The sequence below is a fragment of the Plodia interpunctella genome, chromosome 10 (genome assembly GCF_027563975.2).
Source record: "Plodia interpunctella isolate USDA-ARS_2022_Savannah chromosome 10, ilPloInte3.2, whole genome shotgun sequence".
Classification (NCBI taxonomy): Eukaryota; Metazoa; Arthropoda; class Insecta; order Lepidoptera; family Pyralidae; genus Plodia; species Plodia interpunctella.
In genome coordinates this window covers 9,871,759-9,896,717 of record NC_071303.1, presented here as the reverse complement: position 1 = coordinate 9,896,717, position 24,959 = coordinate 9,871,759, and the positions used below count along the sequence as shown (strand labels likewise).

At 36.8% G+C, this 24,959-nt stretch overlaps 1 protein-coding gene across 2 annotated transcripts in view; it reads right to left on the bottom strand.

Annotated features, from left to right (window-relative positions):
- LOC128672826 (uncharacterized protein) overlaps positions 1–24,959 on the bottom strand; it is a 92,508-nt gene that overhangs the window by 34,995 nt on the left and 32,554 nt on the right. For both annotated transcript variants that reach the window (XM_053750254.1, XM_053750255.1), the window contains 3 exons: positions 23,999–24,146; positions 17,732–17,873; positions 14,824–14,953 (listed from right to left, as the gene is read on the bottom strand). In XM_053750254.1, coding sequence (XP_053606229.1) covers positions 14,824–14,953; positions 17,732–17,873; positions 23,999–24,146 — 420 coding nt within the window. The remainder of the gene's footprint in view (positions 1–14,823; positions 14,954–17,731; positions 17,874–23,998; positions 24,147–24,959) is intronic.

The window sequence follows — 24,959 nt, the reverse complement described above, 5'->3', positions numbered from 1 at the left end:
TTAAAGCAATGTCTGGGCTCTCAGTTTTATGTCTGTATCTCTATTTCAAGAACATTGCATCGATCGAAAGATTTATATAAGCAAGCTTCTTCTAATACACATGTCCGTACCAGTCATATTGTAGTGAATGATTTATTGTCCGTGAAATTTTGGCATAGTCCACTATGACGAATCGAAGCTCGGGTTTCTGCTTATTTAAGCTGTAACTTTACAATTGCGGAAGATTCAGTTGTGATTTTTGTATTCGCCGTCAACCTGACGGCGACCAGATTTGAACGCTATTCCTAAATTGTCCAAAGCCAATCTTGTGTGATAATGAGTATGTTCAAATTCAAGATTCTATCTCGTACTCGATTTTCATAAAAAAGAACGAATGGTGATCTTTATCATATCAATAATTTTATTTATTTATGATACGCGAAAATGTTGGAAATGGTTTTTCCTGATATACATTACGGAAAGATCTTCCACAAAGGGCCCTTGTTTTGGATTGTTGGACACAAAATGAGAATGATACAGACAGTTAACCCACACGTGCTGAATTTACCTAATTGAACTTCGAAAAATAAATCACTTGCAATCAAAGATGCCAAGTTTTTTTTCTGTATTTTTTTGTCGATGCTGAACTTTTTGAAAAAAAAAAACTGAGCGTTTGTAATAACATTTTCAGTTTGTTTTCTAGTTATAGGAATTTCTTAAACGTTGGCAAAGATTTGGTAAATGTTTTCTTTTGACCATATTTTACTCCCGCCGGCTTCTCATATTATTTCCCAGCGGCAACAGAGAAATTACATTTAAATACTGTAACAATAATGATTAATATATAATATAATTAATAATAATGTAACAGTTTCATTGCCGGGACGGTAAAACTCATTACGATAGAGTTGTTTCTCCTTTCTTAAAGGCCTATTTGATTTAGAAATTGTTCTTATAATTTGGTATGTTTGAAGTACTAATATAATACGTAATTTAATTGTTTCTGAATAAATATATTGACTTTGATACCACGAACTAAAAACAGACACTGAATCAGTGTACCAAAAGAAAAAAAAACATTTAAGGGGCGGAGCCATAGTAGAGATGTTTCCCCGCTCCATCTGCCTGAGCCCCGCGTATCGTCACAGAGGTAATAAGGTATCTCCGTTGTTTTTTGCTCCTGGTAACCTTAAAGACTTTATAATCACACAATACTTTCGAAAGAATTTTGCCGTGAGCGAAAGATGTATCATTATGTTCTATATAACCATTAAAATGACTTTTTCTAACTTCTATGTAGACACAGTCTTTGTTTACAATAAAAAATTGACTCCTACAACGCACTGAGCTGAGGCACGTATTATTTTTACCGTGGTGAATGATGATGAATACAATAACGATTCGATTTCGTAACATTACAGGACCTTGGTTATTTTAATCGTGACTGAAGTGAGAGGAATTGCTGGTCTAATTTTTTGAGTTTGTATGTTTAAGGCGGGTAATCTCCGAAAGTACGACCGAACCGATTTCAAAAATTATTTCACCATTAGATAGGTACATTGTCCAAGATTGCTATAGGCTATATATTTTATCGCAAAATTCCCACGGGCGCTAAGTTCCGGGTAACATCTAGTTGGTAGTATGATTACTAAGAAAGGTTTGTGTGTGCAACTTTATTTGCCCGAGCGAAGCCGGGTCGGGTCGCTAGTGGAGCATGAAGTATATGAATTTATTGTTTGCTCAGGAGCGTAAAATAATATGTTATCTAAGTAAAATCATAAGTCGTAAAAAGGGGGAATTTGGACCTTAATCCACCGCGATGGTCCAGTGCGTGTGGTGGGTCGCCAGAGCCTCGTCGGTAAGTAGCAGGGCGCACCGCGTGCAGGTGAGGATGACTTGGGCTGATGTTGGCGTGGTTGGGAACAAATGGCTCAGTATAGAGACCTTTGAAAGACTGAAGGGGAGGCCCTTGCCCAGCAGTGGGACACAAAATACTGGCTAGAAAAAAAAAAGTAACATGCTCTAGAGCAAACAATCTAATCTGACTTCTGTATAATGTAAGTACGTTTGTTTCCTTTCAATGTTATTCATTTTCCGCTTACGTAACGACGCAAAAAGTCAAGGTTGTAATTGAAATGATTGTTAATATAAATGATAATGCATCTTATTCCTTACCAGTTAAAGTTCCAATTACATTGAACGAACCAAAAGGATTTGTTTCCAAAATGCACGCAACACTTGTTTTTTCGTTAAAAAAAATGCAATTGTCTAGTTAATTAGTGGCATTTTTCTGCAAAATCTAGCAATAGAAGGCTGAATGTAGATTTTGAAATGGGTGTGTCGAAAAAGTTAAGAAATTTGGTCAAGTATTATGTACAATGAAAAAGAAACAATACTTAAATATATCCCTTTTCAAAATTAGAGCTTTAGAGTAATTATCCTAAAAAAATGACAGCAATATAACTTATATTATTTTTTTAACCCCCGACGCAAAAAGAGGGGTGTTATAAATTTGACCGCTAAGTCTGTCTGTCTGTGTAGCACCGTAGCTCATCAACGGGTGAACCGATTTGAATGCGGTTTTGTTTAATTCATAGATAATATTTATGCGGTGTTTCTATGTTGATTCAAAATCGGTTCAGCCGTTCAAAAGTTGAAGCGAAATGAAAAATATTGAAAGTCGGGGGTTTTTTAATTCGTCTAACAAATAAACTTGTTTGTATCGAAACAAAGTGTAAAACGTAATCTTCTGTGGTTATCTCGGTTCTGCCGACAAAATAAAAAAGGTATCTGTTTGCTTACTCCGCCACAAAGCGTAGGAACCCAGGGTTCACTAAAACATACTGTCAAATAAAAACCTTAGAACGCGCAACGTGACAACTGTTGGTGACAAATAGAACCCATTCAACTACGTTACATATATACTAACACTAGCGGCGCGAATCGGCTTCGCTCGGGTAAAATCATAATAAATTATACACCTAAACCTTCTTCAGAAATCACACTATCAATTAGTGAAAACCGTATTAAAATTCGTCCGGTAGTTTTTGAGTTTATCGCGTTCATACAGACGAGATGCGAGAGCGAGACTTCCTTTTTAAAATATGTAAGGATTAACTATTCCGATAGATCAAAATTTCACGTCGTCGAGCCATAGAATCAAAAAGTGGAATTAAGAAATTAGTTTATTTCAGGGATAAATCGTTAAGCAACTGCTAATATAAAGCTATGGAACCAAATGTCAAAGTAAACAACCTGCCAAGCGGCGACTTGACCTAGCGTTAAGAGTATTCATTACAAGACTCAGTTTTGTACCTACAAGCCTCTGTCTTTATCACGTAGGTAAGGCCACAGTCTTACCGCTGCGGGAACTACGTGGTAACCGCTAATGGTAGGATGAAAGGTACTCAAAGTCCTTCTCCGCACTTCAAACTACATATATGCAAAATTTCAAGAAGATTAGTTGAGTAGATAGAACGTGAAGAGATAACAAACAAATAAACAAATGTTCTTTCACATTTATAATATTAGTTAGGATTTGGATTAGAATGTCTAAGTTAACAACAACCATTTGACTTGTCGTCCACCCTGGGTTAAGAAGTGTGTTGACAGAGGTATACGTAGCTTTGGCAAATGATAGTAATAGCATTTCCATGGAGGGTTGATGTCAGTCTTCAAAATTTTAATGGTTAGTTTTTATGCTGACTCGAGCTTCGCGGAGTCACAGCCCCGAACGCAACTGAGAACACGCGAAATTGAGAGAGCGAGTAAACAACTATTTACTTGCCAAGCGCGACTTGGTCTAGCGTCGGAGTGTTCATTACAAGCCGCAGATCTGTACCTATATGTCTCAGTCTTCATGTCGGTAAAGCGGTCCTACTGCTGAGGGTACTACGTGAAGTTATCGCTAACGTAACAAAATGTCTCAGGAAACAACTTGAAGCGTGACTTAGGTAAAGTTCGAATATTCATTGAATATTCATTATAAAGAATAGTCTAATTGATGACGATGTTTTGTGTTTAGCGCCTATATTTATTTTCGAGGCGAAAATGCCTTGGCATTCCGGTTACACATCTCATAAAAGCACAGAAAGCTGGAAGCGACCATAAGAAAACGCACAAATTAGCTATTATTAGTCAAAGTATATTCAGAAATTTGATCTTCACAGGCACTTTTATCCACGTCATTTTCTAGATTAAATAATATTAATCAAAACCACAAAACGCTAGTGAAACTTGTCTACTAAAATATTTCTTTAATATAACGTTCAGTTTTTTCTATAGATTTTAAGAGTAATCTGTCGCATCCTGCTGAATCCTGAACAGACATTTTCACCGTAATTTCATCATTTAACGACCTCGGTGACGCAGTGGTAAAGTGCTTGCCTCTGAATCGAGAGGTCCCGGGTTCGACCCCCGGTTGGGTCATGATGTAAAATGATCTTTTCCTGATTGGCCCGGGTCGTGGATGTTTATCTATATGTGTATTTGTTATAAAATATAATATCGTTGAGTTAGTATCCCATAACACAAGTCTCGAACTTACTTTGGGGCTAGCTCAATCTGTGTGATTTGTCCTAATATATTTATTTATTTATCATTCTAATTTCTGCTATTACTATTACAACAGACCCATCTCCCGCTAGTAATCGTCAGTCAAACCTCATCTGTACAAGCCACAGCATCTGAGTGTATCTAAGCACGGGCCACTACCCTAGTTTACGACCAATGCACCTTTACTATTGCATCTACCAACCGACTTTTAGCAACAATTTCAACTCTGAGACGTAGGTCATAAAGATATTGAGACTTTTAGTGTAGCTTGCCATGTAACGCACAGATTCAGTCCAATTTTGAACTTTAAAACCTAGACCTTAAGGATGTACTGTGACGTAGTTTTCAGTGTATTGTCCTTGTTTCTCTTTGTCAGTACCCTGCAATGGAACCTTTGTGCATTTGGGAGTTTGAAAATAGAAACGGATGGTTTTGTAATGGGAATGCAGTGAACAACTCTGGTGCCGACTTTAGAGACGAGAAAAGAAAATCTTTCGATTTTTTTTTCGTAAGCTTTCAGTATTACATTTTCAATAGTCGAGTACCAGCTATATAGCAGAATAGTAGTGGTGGTAGTGAAATAGATTCTGATGGAAGGTGAGTATGACGAAGTTGATACTCCAAAGTTTAGAGACCATTTAACATGGCACATAGATTGTGCCTTTTACCCTCTAGTGAGGATATAACAGATACAGTATCACGTCTTTATCTCTTACGGGGCAGACAGAGCCATGAGTTGCGAAGCTCAAAGGCCACATTCAGCTGAAGTATGCAGGTTGTGATGGGCGAATATAAAAAGATCTTGGAAATACTTTTTCAAAAGTAAAAATTAATTCTTGAAACAATAGACAGAAGGGACTAAACAAACGCCCTAAGGGCACATCTTTAAGACAAAGGAGGAAAACAGCTTAACGTGCCTTCCGCTACATAGAAGATAGCTCCGTTTAAAATTCGGAGTACACAAAAAAATTATCTTACCTTAAAATTAAATTTACCTTTACCTACTCCACGGTATTTTCCGCTTTGGATAAAGTGCCGTTATAAAAAATACAATATTAACAGGTCCGTTTCACGATGAAATATGCAGAGACTACGGACGCGGTATAATAAAGAACACAACGGCTTTTTAACTTGGTACCGTCCTGATCTTTCTCGCTTCCTCTACAGTATAGAGTGCGTGTATAACGTTTGTATATATATATATATATATATATATATACAATAACACGTAAAGAACTGTATAATATATATATATATATATATATATATATATATATATATATATATATATATATATATATATATATATATATATATATATATATATATATATATATATATATATATATATATATATATACATATATATATATATATATATATATATATATATTATACAGTTCTTTACGTGTTATTGTATATATATATATATATATATATATATACAAACGTTATACACGCACTCTATACTGTAGAGGAAGCGAGAAAGATCAGGACGGTACCAAGTTAAAAAGCCGTTGTGTTCTTTATTATACCGCGTCCGTAGTCTCTGCATATTTCATCGTGAAACGGACCTGTTAATATTGTATTTTTTATAACGGCACTTTATCCAAAGCGGAAAATACCGTGGAGTAGGTAAAGGTAAATTTAATTTTAAGGTAAGATAATTTTTTTGTGTACTCCGAATTTTAAACGGAGCTATCTTCTATGTAGCGGAAGGCACGTTAAGCTGTTTTCCTCCTTTGTCTTAAAGATGTGCCCTTAGGGCGTTTGTTTAGTCCCTTCTGTCTATTGTTTCAAGAATTAATTTTTACTTTTGAAAAAGTATTTCCAAGATCTTTTTATATTCGCCCATCACAACCTGCATACTTCAGCTGAATGTGGCCTTTGAGCTTCGCAACTCATGGCTCTGTCTGCCCCGTAAGAGATAAAGACGTGATACTGTATCTGTTATATCCTCACTAGAGGGTAAAAGGCACAATCTATGTGCCATGTTAAATGGTCTCTAAACTTTGGAGTATCAACTTCGTCATACTCACCTTCCATCAGAATCTATTTCACTACCACCACTACTATTCTGCTATATAGCTGGTACTCGACTATTGAAAATGTAATACTGAAAGCTTACGAAAAAAAAATCGAAAGATTTTCTTTTCTCGTCTCTAAAGTCGGCACCAGAGTTGTTCACTGCATTCCCATTACAAAACCATCCGTTTCTATTTTCAAACTCCCAAATGCACAAAGGTTCCATTGCAGGGTACTGACAAAGAGAAACAAGGACAATACACTGAAAACTACGTCACAGTACATCCTTAAGGTCTAGGTTTTAAAGTTCAAAATTGGACTGAATCTGTGCGTTACATGGCAAGCTACACTAAAAGTCTCAATATCTTTATGACCTACGTCTCAGAGTTGAAATTGTTGCTAAAAGTCGGTTGGTAGATGCAATAGTAAAGGTGCATTGGTCGTAAACTAGGGTAGTGGCCCGTGCTTAGATACACTCAGATGCTGTGGCTTGTACAGATGAGGTTTGACTGACGATTACTAGCGGGAGATGGGTCTGTTGTAATAGTAATAGCAGAAATTAGAATGATAAATAAATAAATATATTAGGACAAATCACACAGATTGAGCTAGCCCCAAAGTAAGTTCGAGACTTGTGTTATGGGATACTAACTCAACGATATTATATTTTATAACAAATACACATATAGATAAACATCCACGACCCGGGCCAATCAGGAAAAGATCATTTTACATCATGACCCAACCGGGGGTCGAACCCGGGACCTCTCGATTCAGAGGCAAGCACTTTACCACTGCGTCACCGAGGTCGTTAAATGATGAAATTACGGTGAAAATGTCTGTTCAGGATTCAGCAGGATGCGACAGATTACTCTTAAAATCTATAGAAAAAACTGAACGTTATATTAAAGAAATATTTTAGTAGACAAGTTTCACTAGCGTTTTGTGGTTTTGATTAATATTATTTAATCTAGAAAATGACGTGGATAAAAGTGCCTGTGAAGATCAAATTTCTGAATATACTTTGACTAATAATAGCTAATTTGTGCGTTTTCTTATGGTCGCTTCCAGCTTTCTGTGCTTTTATGAGATGTGTAACCGGAATGCCAAGGCATTTTCGCCTCGAAAATAAATATAGGCGCTAAACACAAAACATCGTCATCAATTAGACTATTCTTTATAATGAATATTCAATGAATATTCGAACTTTACCTAAGTCACGCTTCAAGTTGTTTCCTGAGACATTTTGTTACGTTAGCGATAACTTCACGTAGTACCCTCAGCAGTAGGACCGCTTTACCGACATGAAGACTGAGACATATAGGTACAGATCTGCGGCTTGTAATGAACACTCCGACGCTAGACCAAGTCGCGCTTGGCAAGTAAATAGTTGTTTACTCGCTCTCTCAATTTCGCGTGTTCTCAGTTGCGTTCGGGGCTGTGACTCCGCGAAGCTCGAGTCAGCATAAAAACTAACCATTAAAATTTTGAAGACTGACATCAACCCTCCATGGAAATGCTATTACTATCATTTGCCAAAGCTACGTATACCTCTGTCAACACACTTCTTAACCCAGGGTGGACGACAAGTCAAATGGTTGTTGTTAACTTAGACATTCTAATCCAAATCCTAACTAATATTATAAATGTGAAAGAACATTTGTTTATTTGTTTGTTATCTCTTCACGTTCTATCTACTCAACTAATCTTCTTGAAATTTTGCATATATGTAGTTTGAAGTGCGGAGAAGGACTTTGAGTACCTTTCATCCTACCATTAGCGGTTACCACGTAGTTCCCGCAGCGGTAAGACTGTGGCCTTACCTACGTGATAAAGACAGAGGCTTGTAGGTACAAAACTGAGTCTTGTAATGAATACTCTTAACGCTAGGTCAAGTCGCCGCTTGGCAGGTTGTTTACTTTGACATTTGGTTCCATAGCTTTATATTAGCAGTTGCTTAACGATTTATCCCTGAAATAAACTAATTTCTTAATTCCACTTTTTGATTCTATGGCTCGACGACGTGAAATTTTGATCTATCGGAATAGTTAATCCTTACAATATTAACAGGTCCGTTTCACGATGAAATATGCAGAGACTACGGACGCGGTATAATAAAGAACACAACGGCTTTTTAACTTGGTACCGTCCTGATCTTTCTCGCTTCCTCTACAGTATAGAGTGCGTGTATAACGTTTGTATATATATATATATATATATATATATACAATAACACGTAAAGAACTGTATAATATATATATATATATATATATATATATATATATATATATATATATATATATATATATATATATATATATATATATATATATATATATACATATATATATATATATATATACAATAACACGTAAAGAACTGTATAAATAATTTTACCCAACTCCTTAACCTTAACGTTCGTTCTTACTGTCAACAGTACATCAATTTCATTGCAAACTCACCCCTATTATGAAGGGGCAAAGATTTATGCAGCGATATGCGATAATATATAAATCATTGTATAGTGGCAATTAAAATGTAATATTACAATGGAAGCCTAAAATAGACAAATATAGTTCACAAAACAATTGGCGGGAATAATATGTCAGATTAAAAATAAATTAAAATTAGAACATCATTACTAAATTATTTTCTAGTGCAATCTTGACGGCCAGTTTACTAAAGTCGGTTCGTAAAGAGTAGAAAATTTATTTTATTATGGTTTTACACAAGCGAAGCCGGGACGGGCCGCTAGTGTGTTCATGTTTTGAGTTAGCGTTTTATTGACGTGTCTCCTGTTTTTATTACAAGTACGATTTCACTTAATGGCTAAGTGATAAACTTTCCTTTTTATTGGCAGTTGGTTGTTAACGAAACGGTAGAAATAATTAAATTATTTCATTGCAACATTTATTAATTTAATTAGTTAAACTAACGAAACACGCTTAATTAAAATATCTTCGGATCGGTGCCAGATTTCAAAATTACATTAGTATTTAAATATTATGAGATCTGACAATAACAGCCGGACATATAGATTATCGGTTTCGAGTATTTTTCAAAATAATTAAACAAAGAAACCTTTTTGCCGTGCAGCATCAGGGTGGGCCCCCTGATTCTCCTTATCATTCCAGGAGGAAAATCAATATTTCTGCAATATCATATTCAACTTTAATTCTTCGTATAATGATCCAGCTGCATTGTTACTAGTCTATGAATTATCCTAATGAGCGTAAAAATATATATTTTACCTAGATTATACATATTTTTACAATACTATGACCTTGTCAACTACCCTCTGTAACGTTTGTCAACCGCAACGGCAAAAGTTTGCCTTCTAATAGTATTTAGCCGGCATAAGAGTCGCGTGTGCTCCGAAAGAAACCGACAAAATTATTTTGTGAAGCGGTTGTGGTGTAATGGTTAAGACGCCTGTGAACCGAAAGGTCCCAGGTTCGAATCCTACTCATGCCATATGAGTTTGTATACCAATCTGACACGTTTATAGTAGTTTTCATCGACCACCACTTGCTTCCGGTGAAGGAAAACATCGGTAGAAAACCTGTACTCGTTTCGTGTTTTCAATCCACATAATGACCACGATCCTCAGCCATGGGGATTACGACTGTGAAGAGAGAAGAAAATATTTTCATTACTTTTAAAATATTATTTATGTAGTGTCCAGTTCTGGATTACTAAATAATCGTGCTCGTAGTATACAGTATTTGTTGCTGAATAAAATATGGCGCAGCTCAGCAGGCCTACCATAAACTTTTATAGAACGATTCCAATGCAACTCAGTTCCATTTAGGAACCTAAAATGAATCGCATTCATACAAAAAACTTGGTTAAAATTATTTTCTTTCCTCTTGAACTTGTTATTGCTATAACACGTTCGATAAGAAAGAAAAAATATATATATATATATATATATACATATATATATATATATATATATATATATATATATATATATATATATATATATATATATATATACGGACAAATCACACAGATTGAGTTAGCCCAAAGTAAGTTTTAAACTTGTGTTATGGGATACTAACTCAACGATACTATATTCCATAACATATACATACATACATATACATAAACATCCAACACCCAGATCAATCTGAAAGAGATCATTTTCCATTTGGACCTGACCGGGGATCGAACCCTGTTACAATGAAAACGACAAAGAGAAGTGGAGAAAAATCAACTCTAAGTTCTATGGCTGTGGAAGGCATCGGAAAAACGCTCCGACGAGAGAGAGAGAGAGAGAGAGAGAGAGAGAGAGAGAGAGAGAGAAACAGACTATAACGGGCAAGAATAGCCCTATATAGAGGTTATTTTCGCAATGTCAACAGAACTAATTGAAGGCCCAATGACGAGCGATTTCTGAGAAAACTCGCAATTTTTCCTCGAAGATCACCGTCCATTGTGGACTGAGTCAGGCTGTAGGATTGCTTGTAGTGTGCTTAAATTGCATGGCGCGTTATCGTCTTCTTTTAAATGTGTGTTAGATACAACTCCATTGAAATGTATTCGTCATTTGTATGCATAGATCAACAAAAATTGTACTTAATGTTTGTATGTTATTTGAAGGGAAACCTCGCCTTATGTCATTAAACCAAAATTACTAAATCAAACCATTTGTTTATTCGTTTGTTATATTTATTGTGCGAAGAAGACATGTTAAAATTCACAACAAGAAGTGCCTGTGAAGGTTTAATTTCTGAATAAACTGTATACAGTTTCACAAATTAAAACTTCACAGGCATTTTTCAAGTCTTAAATTATGTAATAATAGCTGCAACCCCTGGGCTTCGTTCCCGTGGGAATTTCGCGATAAAAAGTACCCTATGTGTTATTCCAGGTTATATTCTACCCGTGTACCAAAGTTTGTAACAATCGATCCAGTAGATTTTGCGTGAAAGCGTAGCAAAGATACATACACACATACATCCTTACAAACTTTCGCATTTATAATATTAGTAGCATTTAGTAGGAAAACTATCATTACGTTTTATCTTCTGTGCAACTGTTTCATAGAACGCTATTGTTGTTTTCCTTATTTTACCGCTGCTTAACAGAATGGTACATAATTTACCACAAAACATAGATAACGTACAAAGTTCACTGGACTTTAATCTCATGAAACGTAAGGCCGTACATTGACTGCGGTTATGGAGATGGCTTTGCATGGAAGTTTATAATCCTTTCAGTTTAAATCTGTTTCAGAAATTGGCGAAATATCGGATAATGCAATGATTATTAAGCTACTAAATCCTTGCTCTGACTCCTGAAAAAGGACTGACGTGACCAAGCCGTCTCCTGGCCTATAACATGTTAAGTCAGCTATTGTAATTTCAGCATTGCCAAAAGCTTTTAGTAAAAAAATGAACGATCGAGGTTCAATAGCAATGCAACTGATGTTATTAGCGCGATCGGGGGGCAACTTAAACTGCTTCAACGCATCTTCACGCAACTTTTGTTAGACAAATGGTAAAACGGTGTCTCCTCTTTGTTTAACCTTCGTTGTGCGGTTCACTGTACCAAATACAGTAAGCGACTTAAACTCGAGATAAGAAACAACTTACATGTAAATGTGAACTATATTGCCGTTATGCGAGCCGAATCAATTGTCAGCTAGGCGGGTCCTATGTGGGTTTGTAGGACGCATAATTGCAAACTTAGAGGGGCGTAGCGACCGTAATCATAATTCTGAACGAACTGAAAATTGTATTGCAGTTTTGTCTAAGAGTCTATCATTACATCAGCTAAACAGAATCTGACTTAGTACCTACCAGCTAAACAAGATATTTGGGTATCTCCAAAGCTGACACAGTTGGACAAATATTTGTAAATCCAAGATATTCGATCGATGTCTTATCAATTAATACTGATGGATAGTGGGCTTATTGATAGAATTGAGATTCTGGAATAGTGATCGCTAGGCCATTGGCCTATGAGAAAAATCTCACATTAATAGCCCATTCCCTTATTGACTTTTACAATGTGCGCATGAATAGAGAGATGCAGCATTTGCATCCTATGTTTTCTATCGCTTCCAGACCAGACGGGAACATAGTCCCAGAAATAAATTAAATTCTTTATTTTTTTTCAAACTTTTTAATTCAATGTCGAATATTTATTTTTTAAAATATATATAATATTGTCCTAGGCAGGGAAATCTGTTAGTTATCTGTAATTCACTATGTAATGCTGTTGCTTTTCTCAATAAAATCCTAACCAATATTATAAATGCGAAAGTAAGTTTGTTACCTCCTCACGCTTTACCGGCTTACCCAATCTTCCAGAATTTTTTTTCATACATGTAGTTTGAAGTGCGGAGAAGGACATTGGTTACCTTTCATCTCGGAAAAATAAATGTTTCCCTTGGGAAATGCACGCGGGCGAAACCGCGAGCAAGAGCTAGTAAATAAATAAACTGACAGCCGTCTCGTTACAAGTATAATCGTGTAAGTGGAAGCGCACCTTTACAACGGGATATTTGCTAGGTAAGTTCAAGAACATCTATATAGGTATGTATATAAAAGAACAAGCGTTTTTTACAAATCAACGCCCAGCCTAAACCATAGAAGCTATAAACGCGAAATTTGGGCAGTAGCTTCAGGTTATTGCGTAAGGCTCAGATAAGTAAGGAATTTTCAAAATTCCACCCCTAATGAGGTAAAAATTGGGGGTAAAGTTTGTATAAAAAATATCCAAAATCTTACTTATCTGCATGAAACTTGGCACAAATGCTATGCAACAAAAATAATGAAACCCGTGTTTCAGGATTTTTTAAAATTTGACCTTTAGGGTAGTTAAATGAGGGTGAAGAGAAATAACGAATAATCCCATTCAAAATTTCGTCAGCTAAAGATATGAGTAGACAGCTCAGCGGTAAACACCACTGAATTCACGTTGTTACTGTTGATGGTTCGAATCCTGAACTTCAATTATTTTGAATTAAATCTGATTACCTATAGGGTGATTTCTGTGAAAATTTTATTATGGTTTTACCCGAGCGAAGCCGGGCCGGGCTGCTAATATAAAATAGAATGTCGACATTTTTATTTATAGATTCCTAAAAATGAGGAAGACCACCGTTTAGACCGTCAGTGCCGTCAGTACACATAAAAATGTCAATAAATAATTGGAGGTAAACAAATATATTTTTGAATGTTTTCCGCAATGTCTTCGTTGTCTAACTGAGATTAAACAGAGCAAAAACAAGTTACTAATAACTCAACATAAATAAACTCTCTTTCATTCTCTTTTATATTTGCATACCTATATTCAGTAAAACATGTACGTTTAATTCGTTATAACATCAATTTATATATTTGTACTCATGTTTTTGGCAAATAAATATTTTCTTTTTTTCACCGTTAGGATAGCTCAAAACCTGCAAAGCTTATGACTAACGTCCCACAGAGATCGACTTTCCCACGTCTCTCTTTAGTTACCATGACATTATATGAATGACCTGATGCACCCATGTTTTTTTTTACTCAATTTCATAATATTTGTAATTAAATCTTTGCTGTTTTAAAAACTCAGCGCGCGCTAAACAACCATTGATCGACACGGCTGCCGTCATTTCGCTATTGGCTGAGTTTTGCTTCCAATTTAGCCGACAATTATTTCCAATCGGTTCAATACAATCAAACCTCCAATCGGAACTCTGTAATGATCCCGGGTTTAATTAACGTCGGCTAGTCGCTATGCACTCTGCTATTAATAACTCCACGTGCTTGTGATCTATTCAATGCTGTGGCTATTTACAGAAATTGTAGGATGTATATTGATAAGTGTGTATATGATTGCTGATGCTATATTTTTTTAACTAGTGGCAAATGTTTCAGCTTTGCGAAATTCATGTAGTTGTAGCTTTGAGGTTAATTAGGTAATATTTAACGTGGATAACTTAAAAGTGTCTGAATAAACGCATTTTTCTTTTCACTTCAACTAAACGCTGAATAAACGGTACAGCTAAGAAAAAATAGAAGAGAGAAGTTTGTTGCGGACCCGGGGCTCCGGACGCCGAACGGCTGAGAAAGGAACTGGGAAAATCGAGGTGTCAAATCAATCAAATATCTTTATAAAAGTTAAAATGATATACATCACTTACTGACGTCAAAAATATATTGAAAACTAATTGTATCGTCGTGTTCGATTCAAATTACTTCCAAAGCGCAGGTGAAGAAGAGGCGCAACAAAATTTACCGTAGCATCTTCAATGGCATAATGACTGACCTTGGTACAGAACTGGCAGCCGCAACCGGAGATGACGGTGACCTTGTCGGCTGTGGCGTCTTCTAGACACAGCTTGCAGTTGATTGGAGCGGCTGGAACGAAACCGCCGCCGGCGCCGTCCAGGGAATACCTGAGGATAAGGAGATGAATTATAAGACACGCTGGTGTAATAACAATAAACTGGTGATAAACTACCGGGGGAACTGGTCAGCTCGATCTTTTATTAAAAGTTTTTTTTTTGTTTGGTTAATTATACATATATATAGGTATATATATTTTCCTTTCATCAGCACTTGATCACAATCATAATATGTTTCAGTATACCTTTTGACCATCTACTTTATGGTGTACTTACATTGTTATATTACTGATAAACAATTATACATAAATTTATATTTAAAAAATGGTAAGCCCTTCTGGCATAATAGGGACCAACACTGTTAGAATGAGTTTCTTTCGGCATTTCTTCACAGCAGTGGTCGTTCCGAAATGCTAGTAGTTTGTAGCTTTGGTAAACATCATTTAATTTAGAATATGACGTGAAAAAGTGCCTGTGAAGGCCTAATTTCTGAATAAATGATTTGATTTTGATTACCCCGAATGGTCTTATATATATCTTATGAGGACGTTACATGACATCGTCAGGCCTTCGCCGAAACCGGGGACTTTGAAAGGCTATTAAATTAAGATATTTCTTTTTTATTTGGATGTGAGTGTATGAGGAATTGAGGACGTTGTGAATTAATTGCACGATAAAATATGGTACATATAAATCTTGCAAAGAAATTATTCTATTCTATACATCTAGGTAGAATATATACCTAATCTGAACTAATAGATACTTTTTCAAAGGCAGGCGCAGCAACAGCTGCGAATCATATTGTCCTAGTAAAAGTTGTTATTAGTTTGTTGGGAAGAAAATTCAGTACAGCTGATTGAAAACGGAAAATTGGAAATAAGTTATGTAATCACAAACAACCCCAAAAGGGAGTAATCATTTTTCTGATTAAATAAGTTTCCCAGCAAAATATCTATTTTAGAACACAAACGGGAACTTTTTCTTTTTTTTCCTTTCTTTCGTCAATTACATCAGTTTCCTGTTCCGCTGTGGGTTGCATTATGTCAACTATAGTGACTATACATTATATACCTACGCACGCACACGAAACTCAATGTGTTGCCGCTCGATAGTTAACTATCAATAGCGTTTCGGTAGACTATCAATAGTTTGAGGAAATCCAATACTGTCGATAGTATTGATAGTCTAATCGTCATCATGGTTCGATAATATCGATAATAGTATTGCTCCAAAATAGCTATCGATACTAGGTATATGATAGATAGGGCATATCCAAGAATTTTCGAATAAAACTTTCGAAAGTTTGGCTATCGATATTTATAATCGAAAAAGGCCACTTTATACATATATGAGGTGCGTGCGTTGTCGCGACTACGAAATATGAGTGGGCGTTGTAATGAGATAACATACTCGTATCGTGTCATAATTTTCAGACGAAAATATGCTCGAACCGGCCCTGTCTCATAACAATGCCTTTTATAATATGTATATAGGCCTTTTATAAGTACATACACCTCCAGTTGCACTGCATCGAACTCCATACAACGGACGGTGAATTTGCAATGATTTTGAATAGCTTTATGTGCTTAAAAACTTTAAATTTTGAAGACTCGGCTGTGATGTTACAACGCCTGCAACGTCAACACTCATTTGAGATGCTCTGAAACTGATACATCGAACGTCGGGGTTCTAACCCTGGTTAGGATGTAAAATGATCTTTATCAGCACGAATGGGTCTTGGATGTTTATCTAAATGTTTATGTTACAAAATATGACGGCCATGCGAAGTGGATACGAAAACATAGGAAAGCGGAGTTGAATTTAAAATTTGACGTGTTAAAATGCTTATGAAGGTCTCATTTCTGAAGAAACGATTTTGGCATGTTTCGAACTTAGGTACTTTTGGGCTCACTCAGTCTCTCTGGTTTGTTTCTTATATATTTATTTATTACTAGCTGCGACCCGAGGTTTCGCTCCTTGGGGAATTTCGGGATAAAAACCTAAGTTACCCTATATGTTATTCTATGTTATATTCTACCCGTGTACCAAATTTCATAACAATCGGTCCCGTAGATTTTGTGTGAAAGAGTAACCACCATACATATACACTTCCTCACAAACCATCGCATTTATAATATTAGTAAAATTACGGGTAAACTATGGAGAAAATATTTGTGGTAAAAATTGATTAACCAAAATCACTACTTTCTTTTGGAAAATTGATAAATTAACGAAAACAACTACTTTCTTTTTTTGATTGATAAATTGAAGTGCAGTAATTACTGTGGCCAGGCACCTTGGTGTGTTGTCTAAAGGTTTCTGGTAACATTCTGATTTTTTTTATGGTAATTTATATAATGGAAACTTTCTCGAGGTGAAATAAAATGTCAGTAGACATTCATTTTAAACAATAATAATTCACTCTCAATAAATGTGTAATTACATTACAAGCGAAATTTACAATGTATGTAATTTAATTTTGTTTATTTTTTGGACTTTCGCGCGGGAATCCGTTATCATTTTCATTCAATTACAGCCCGGTAACAGACAGACGGACAACGGAGTTTTAGTAATAGGTCACGATTTATTTTGGGACGGAACCCTAAAGACCTTTGCTAATTATACTTATACATATTTCGATGGCCACTATTGACTAAGTGTTAACTTGAAGAAGATTTTAATAGGATATAATAAGACAGTCGATAGGCCTGGAGCCATCGCTGGCTAGGTACAGCACCGATGGACCCTCAGGGCGCCCGAAGCCGGTATGCGCTCTGGTGGGCTCTGACACTATGATTCCTATTATTATAGTAAAGTTGGCATGCAGACCTGGAGCCACCGCCAGCCAGGGACAGCAGCGATGAGCACCGGGAGCAGACAGAAGGCGCCCGCAGCCGGTTGTGGGCTCTGATGGGCTCTGGCGCTTTCTCGCGGTCCGTCAGGGCGAGGACCGTGGAGCACTTCCTCAGACCTGGTGGCAACGAGATATAGTTTCATTATTAACATAAACAAAAAAATAAAATAAAATATATTTGTTCCGCAAATAAACAAAGGCTATTAGATTATCTGAATTTATCTTATTTTAATTTATGTGTCCATATTTTCGTCTGTGAGCTTCAGGACACGGAGTCGCGGTAATATCGGTGAGATGTGCTGTTGACTGTACTTATAGGACTCTGTCGGAGATTCCTCATCCGTCGCAACACTCTGATTAATCTGACATTTCGCGAATGATGGCACAGAAATCATCTATGCCAGCATCCCGATGCATAGATATTATGATATGAACTCTCTGTTGCACTATTTATATAATAAACATAAGTAACTAGGTGTTCAAATATAAATGCAATGTCGCAAACGCAAACGCAAAAGCAATGTCTTCCAGCCAAACTTTGGGTGGAAAGAGAATGCAGCGAACTAAGAGGATACAATAAACTTTATTTGTATTGTGTCATACAAAAATAATAATTAAAAGAAAAACGAAAGCCGACCATGAATTTATAAACGGATAGTCTTCCCTTGAACTTCGTCAGCTAGTTTTATCTATACTATTATTATAAAGATGTAAGCATTTGTGAGTTGGAATGAAGTGTGTATGTTGGAAGCGGGTAATCTCCGTAACTACCGAAACGATTTCAAAAATTCTTTCACCATTAGAAAGGTACATTATCCAAGATTGCTATAGGCTATATTTTATCACAAAATACTCACGAGTGCGAAGCCCCGGGCAACATCTACTTGTAAAATAATAATAACAAAAACCGCACTGAACAGTTCGTCTATTACATGATCGATGCCATGTGACATGGCGCTGCACATCACATACGTAACAGAAAGTCCCTTTCACTACTCTCGAGAAAGTATAGTGTGCATTATAGATGCGTTTCCGGTATTGGTCGGATCGAAATGGAGAGTTACGTTTTGTTTGTTGAGTTTTTAAGACATTTTTGTAACTGTCTGTGCAACTGGTTGGTAATTATCAGTTTAAAAAATTAACTTAAACATGCTGTGAAAAAACCAAGTCTCGCAGCTCAGTTTTTCTACCGTAAAAAGTTGTGAGATCCTTTTTAATACCAAGTCGGTTAATTTATTTAGTCCCTACTTAAGGTATCTTCTGTCTTAAGTTATTACGTAAGTTATTATCACATCAATATTAAAAATCCCTTTACAATTTAAATAACCCTTTGCACAAAGGGTTATTTAAATTGTAAAATGAATATGTATCGCGCTCGGTCGCGGCTCGGGTCACATACCATGTATGTTTATTTAATTGCGCCTCTCGTATTAATAATAATGACATCGCCCTCTGAAGGTCTGGCGGTGATGGAAACTCCAATTAATTAGCACCATGCAAAACGCTTCGATTCTAAAACTTTACCTGACTGCGCCAGAAAAACGGTATTTTGCAAATGGCACAAATTCAAGTATTTAATTAGAAACATTTTGTACACGTTTGTTTGTATTAACTTTATTGTAATAATTAAAATTAAGAGAGATACATGTACAACAGCGGACTTATTCCATAAACTTACTTTAATGAATTATTTGCGTGTGTAACATTCGACAGGAGCATAGCTCCAAATATGAGAATAGAAAATTTACAATTATGGATAACAAAATGGCAAAGGTAGGATTACTATTGTGTGGCAATAATTCAAAATGAATTACGAAATAACGAACAAAACACAGATAAGGCCAACAATGGCAAGAGAAAGTAAGAGTACATTCCTCGAGGCAATTCAGCACACCAATTCGAATAGCACCCAACGGTTCTGTTTACTACACCGATCAATTCCTTATTATGGTGCTATTAGGGGAATTAATAAAATGTATTTTTATTTTATATCGATTTTTCTATAACAAGACTCAATCTCATCACCAGTACGGGTGCTAGGTAGGAGGCACATACTAATGATCCTCATGATCTATTTGTTTTAAACAATTGGAATATAATAAAAAATCTTATAAAATATTTCAGGTTAAAAAATAAGAACTCAATATATTTTTTCTGGAATACCTATCCGAAAAGATTTTTTTTTTTACTTAATTAACAATATAATTTTTACATACAATTATCAGCAACATGCTTCGTCATCATAGAAATTCATCCGCAACGCGCTTCGTCAAAAGAAGTAAAAAGTATCCCCAAAAGCTTCGTCAAATATTTAAAAAATAAATCGAAAAATATTGCTTGGCCCTCTAATCGGTGCTAATCAAATCGGTGCTATTACAATTGGTGCTGCGATTGTCATACCTTCATTCCTTCCTATACACAGTACATAGTACACGAGAACAATTTGTCAACAGAAGCGCGAACACACACACAGATGTTATAACGGCCGTGTATAAGTCCTGGAGATTTTCAGATCTAATATTTCTTGTTTCATTCATATTCTCTCTCTCTTATCTGAGCGTTTTCCCGGTTGTTTCCTCAGCCATAGAGCGTCGGAGACCAGAGCCCGCTTTCCTACTTTTTCGCCCTTTAGTTTCAATAATTTCTTACTTTTCACCCATTTTTTGTTACACACAAAAACCGCTATCGTAACAGTTCCAGTTGTTCCTCTGAAGGAACGACTAAAGGTTCTATTGGGAACAATAAGGGTCTCAAGAGTTTCCTATAGATTTTTTGAAGAAACCACCATAGCAAAAGAACTACAAAGAACTGAGGTATTTTTACGCTCATTGGGCTAAAACTGCACATTATATACAGTCCAGTGCCGTCAGCCGTCAACAACACAACTGTTTTCGGTAATTTCGTGGTAATTTCTAATCTGTGGTTTGCGCAACGCCATTGTTCGGGCGAGGTCGCAACACCGCATTGTAATGAGGAAAGTTCAAATGTGTTGAACCCGGGCCCATCTGAACTGAGGTTCAGTTATGTAGTTAGATCTTGAAATTGTTATTGACCTTTTAAACATTAGCATTTTCACAGCAGGTTTCAATCACTGAATAGAGAAAATCATCCATAAAATCTATATATAGCAAATATTTTGTTACTTAAAGTAATATACTTATTTTTTAAATATATTAAACGATAGGTATTACCTTTTTTATTTCCCTGACGTATTCAATTGTTTTTTTGTGGATGTACCCATATTGTTATTCAACTCTAAAAATACAACATATATTTTTTTAGTATAGTGGGCAAAGAAGCATGGCTTTTGCCTGATGGTAAGCAAACACCGCAGCACCAAGGACACCAGCAACCTTTTCAGATATTTCAAAGCCCTAATTTCGAAATTATTAAAGAACACCTCTAAGGGAAATTTACTTCATAGTTTAGTACAGCGCAGGGAGGAGGTTACGTGAAACGGACAAAATTATGAACAGATAGTAGACACGACGCAGCAACTCAACCATACGACTTAATACAGATAAGAAGGTGATGCGATAAAATGCATAGAGAAGCCCTTGCTTGTAGCGCTATAACACACAGCACAGTCATGAATCACGATGGTGAACAAATTAGCATAGTTGGTTGGCAACATGGATGTAGACTCTACACTGTCGTCGAACAGTTTGCTAATCTTTGGCAGATTCAGAATACATTGCTGGTTTTTCATTACGGTAAATAAATGCAGTCATACTAACTACGCAATGTTCACGCATTCGCGTCGGCGTGTCGTCCGAGTTCGGCGAAAGTCTTTTTTTATACGTCCATGGTTGGCAACATCGTCGCGCTGTAATTTTTAAATCCCGCCATCGTTTGCTATTTTATCAACGAAGTCTTATTATCAGCAACTGTTATCCCTTTTTAAATGTATGTAATGAAGACTGTAAGACTCGAATAAAGAAAGTCAATCTTAAATACCAATACTTTTGGTTGGTTCGACAACTGTGACGTGTGGTTCCGCACTAGAATAGGGCCACTCCACTCCATATCCCCGCCTCCTCCACGCACGCAGTCGGTTGCAAAATCACAGTAGAATCATCAAAATGTTAAGGGTTTTTTTATACGCTGAACATGCAGAGATGAGAGAGGTTAGTTTGACAATTAAGGATGCCAAATACTGTGCAAGGTGGGAGAAAACAGTAGATATGTGGACCCAGGCTTCGACGCTCTATGATTGCGGCAGGAACCGGACAAAGACCCCATCTTCCAATTCAAATTCAAAATTCTTTATTCAATTTAGGATGATATACATCACTTATTGACGTCAAAAATTACTTAAACTAAGTCTACTGCCGGCTTCCAAAGCGCAGGTGAAGAAGAAGCGGCGCAACAAACTTCACCGCAGCCTTTTCTCCAAGGACGTCAATTAACAAATATAGGTTCTATACATATATTAAAAATTAGGAGGACGAATTTACATCATTATTAAAATCATCATTCTTAAAACTAGCAGTTTTAGTATTTGCCTGACTGTGTGTACATAACTAGTATGAGTGCACGTGACTCATCGAATGACTGATTCGCGCTAAGTCCAAATCATTAAACTTCGAATTTGTTTTAAAATCACTTGATGAATCATTATTCTAAAAACAACACACATGCTACATGCCTTTCTCAGTTTACTCAAAACGACGTATCCATACTAATATTATAAATGCGAAAGTTGCCTGTCTGTCCGTGGAACGTCATATATTGCGTATCATTTTGAGATTAAGATTATATATATACTAGCCTGTGACTCCGCCCGCGGTAAAAAGTAGCCTATGACACGCTGCAGCTCTCCAACTATCTCACACCAAAAATCGAATGACGGATAAGCAAACGTGGAAACAGACTTTTTAATTTATAACATTAATATGGATGATTGCTGACGGAAAATAACGTAAAATCTATGCAGCAGTACAGGAGAATAAATCATACCTTTATAAGCGGATATTACGGATTTGCCGACGTCAATGCACACAGAACAAATACTAAATTATGAATCTGTTATATATAATCTAGTTGCATAAGGGAAGATACCATCATTCTATGCAAATTGAAGATAATTTATAGTTAACGTGTCTTACGTAATTCATCGACAGAGTTTGCACGACATGCCATAGCTTAGCGAATTTATGCATGACTCCATTACATTATGAGTATTTCTAGAAAAAAAGGGTGATTGTAAATTAATTTCACATAGTTGAGTAACCAGAACAGAAAGCGGAAAGCGTTAATGAATGCTTACGCGTTTTCACGACAAAAACTTTGTTACAGTGGTGTTCGATCCCGGTGGTTCGATCAAAGTTTTAGTTGTAAACAACTAGTTTTAGCCCACGCTAAAAATAGCCTAAGTCACCCTCCAGTTCTATCTCCACACAAAAAATCAGCTCAATCTACCTGCCGCTTGCAAACGTCAATTCTTCTATGAGAACATTTGAATGCTATAATTGCCCAGCTGTCAAGGCTGTGTCCCTCAATTACCTCGTATGACACATTTAGGAAGGCACATTAAGCCTTTGATCCCTCATGGTGCATCATGCCCCGTACTTCTTATATAAGGATGGGCAAGTACCCAAACAGTGAGAACGTTAAAAATGTCTGATGATGATAATGACATCCTTACTTATTTACCATCCGCTCAGAGACCAATAAAATGAGTGTTAGCCTCCAACCCAATCGAATTGGAGTGTCTCTGGTCTCGTACCTGCTCTAGCCAGTCGCCGCCAGCTTGGAGCCCTTATATAATCTTATACCATGTCGCTCCAGCGGCTTTTGGGACAACCCACATATAACATCTTCATATCACAATAGGTGTGGTCCTATTCTAAGGCGGAACCACACTCTACGGTGGAGCTACACGTCATAAAAGAAAAGAAAAGGTCTCCATGGTAGTAGCAGGCTTTTCACAGCTGAGATGATGGTCCTGGAGGTCACCAACTTGCAGTCTAAATATCTAGATAGCTCAAGCGGAATCTGGAACGACCCACGTATGACATTCACAGGACGATAGGAGGCACCATAACAGGCACCATATACAGTATATATATTTTAGCAGTGGGCTTCTTGCAGCTGAAATAATGGGCTCCGCGACCCAGTGCTGGGCATAGGCCTCCTTCCGTCTACGCCAAACATCTCTGTCCTGGGCCATCCTTATCCAGTTATTGCCAGCAATTTCCTTTACATCATCGACCCATCTAGCTGCCGGAAGTGAGACTCACCCTCTAACAACGGCTGCGGCTGGGCGAGCACAGAGTCCCGCGACGCAGCCCTGCGGACAGGCTTGGCGGGCCGAGTCAGAGACTTCAGGCCTCCGCTGAGGATCAGCTCCAGGGCACGACGACCCCCTGGACCGGTGCCGCCGCCCACCTGGGGACAAACAAAACTTTTATTACTACAACATACAAAATTATTTATTATCAATCATTTAAGAATGATCTTGTGCGTAGAGCAGCCACCATTTACAACCATCCTCTGCCATCGATACCTCCCAATACGACACGACCCTTGCCTTTTCTTTCAACTAATCCATGAATGACCTTCGTGGCTTTCTTTACCCTCTCCGAGCTTCGACTTTTCCTTCAATCAAGACTTTGATAAAGTTGTCGCGTTCATATAAAACGATCCATGTATTATTGTATCAAAAATGAGACATTGTTTTAGACTTTCTAATTATTTACTAGCGGCCCGTCCCGGCTTCGCTCGTGTAAAAACATAATAAATTATACCCCAAAACTTCCTCAGGAATCACACTATCTATCGGTGAAAACAGCATGAAAATCCGTGCAGTGGTTTTTGAGTTTATCGCGAACAAAGAGACGCGGTTGAGGACTTTGTTTTATCATATGTAAGGATTTAACTCTCACTGGGATTCTATTGTTATCTAACCTATCAGCTGCCAAGGTTAATTTGGCCCTTAATCGCCTCATACGACGACGATTATTTATAGAACGATATTTGGCGGCGCCTCGTTGAGGAGGTTGACTCTGACGCGCGGCACGTCCACGGCAAATATATAGATTATAGACTGGTTATATTCTAGGGCCACACGAATAATCTAAAGAATAGATATCTCAGAAAAGAACCACACGCGATAATCCAAACAAATCCAGGAGCATTTCAGTCTAATTATAATAATTTGTGACGTCAATCCGTCAATCAACGTGTCAAACCAAAACTGCC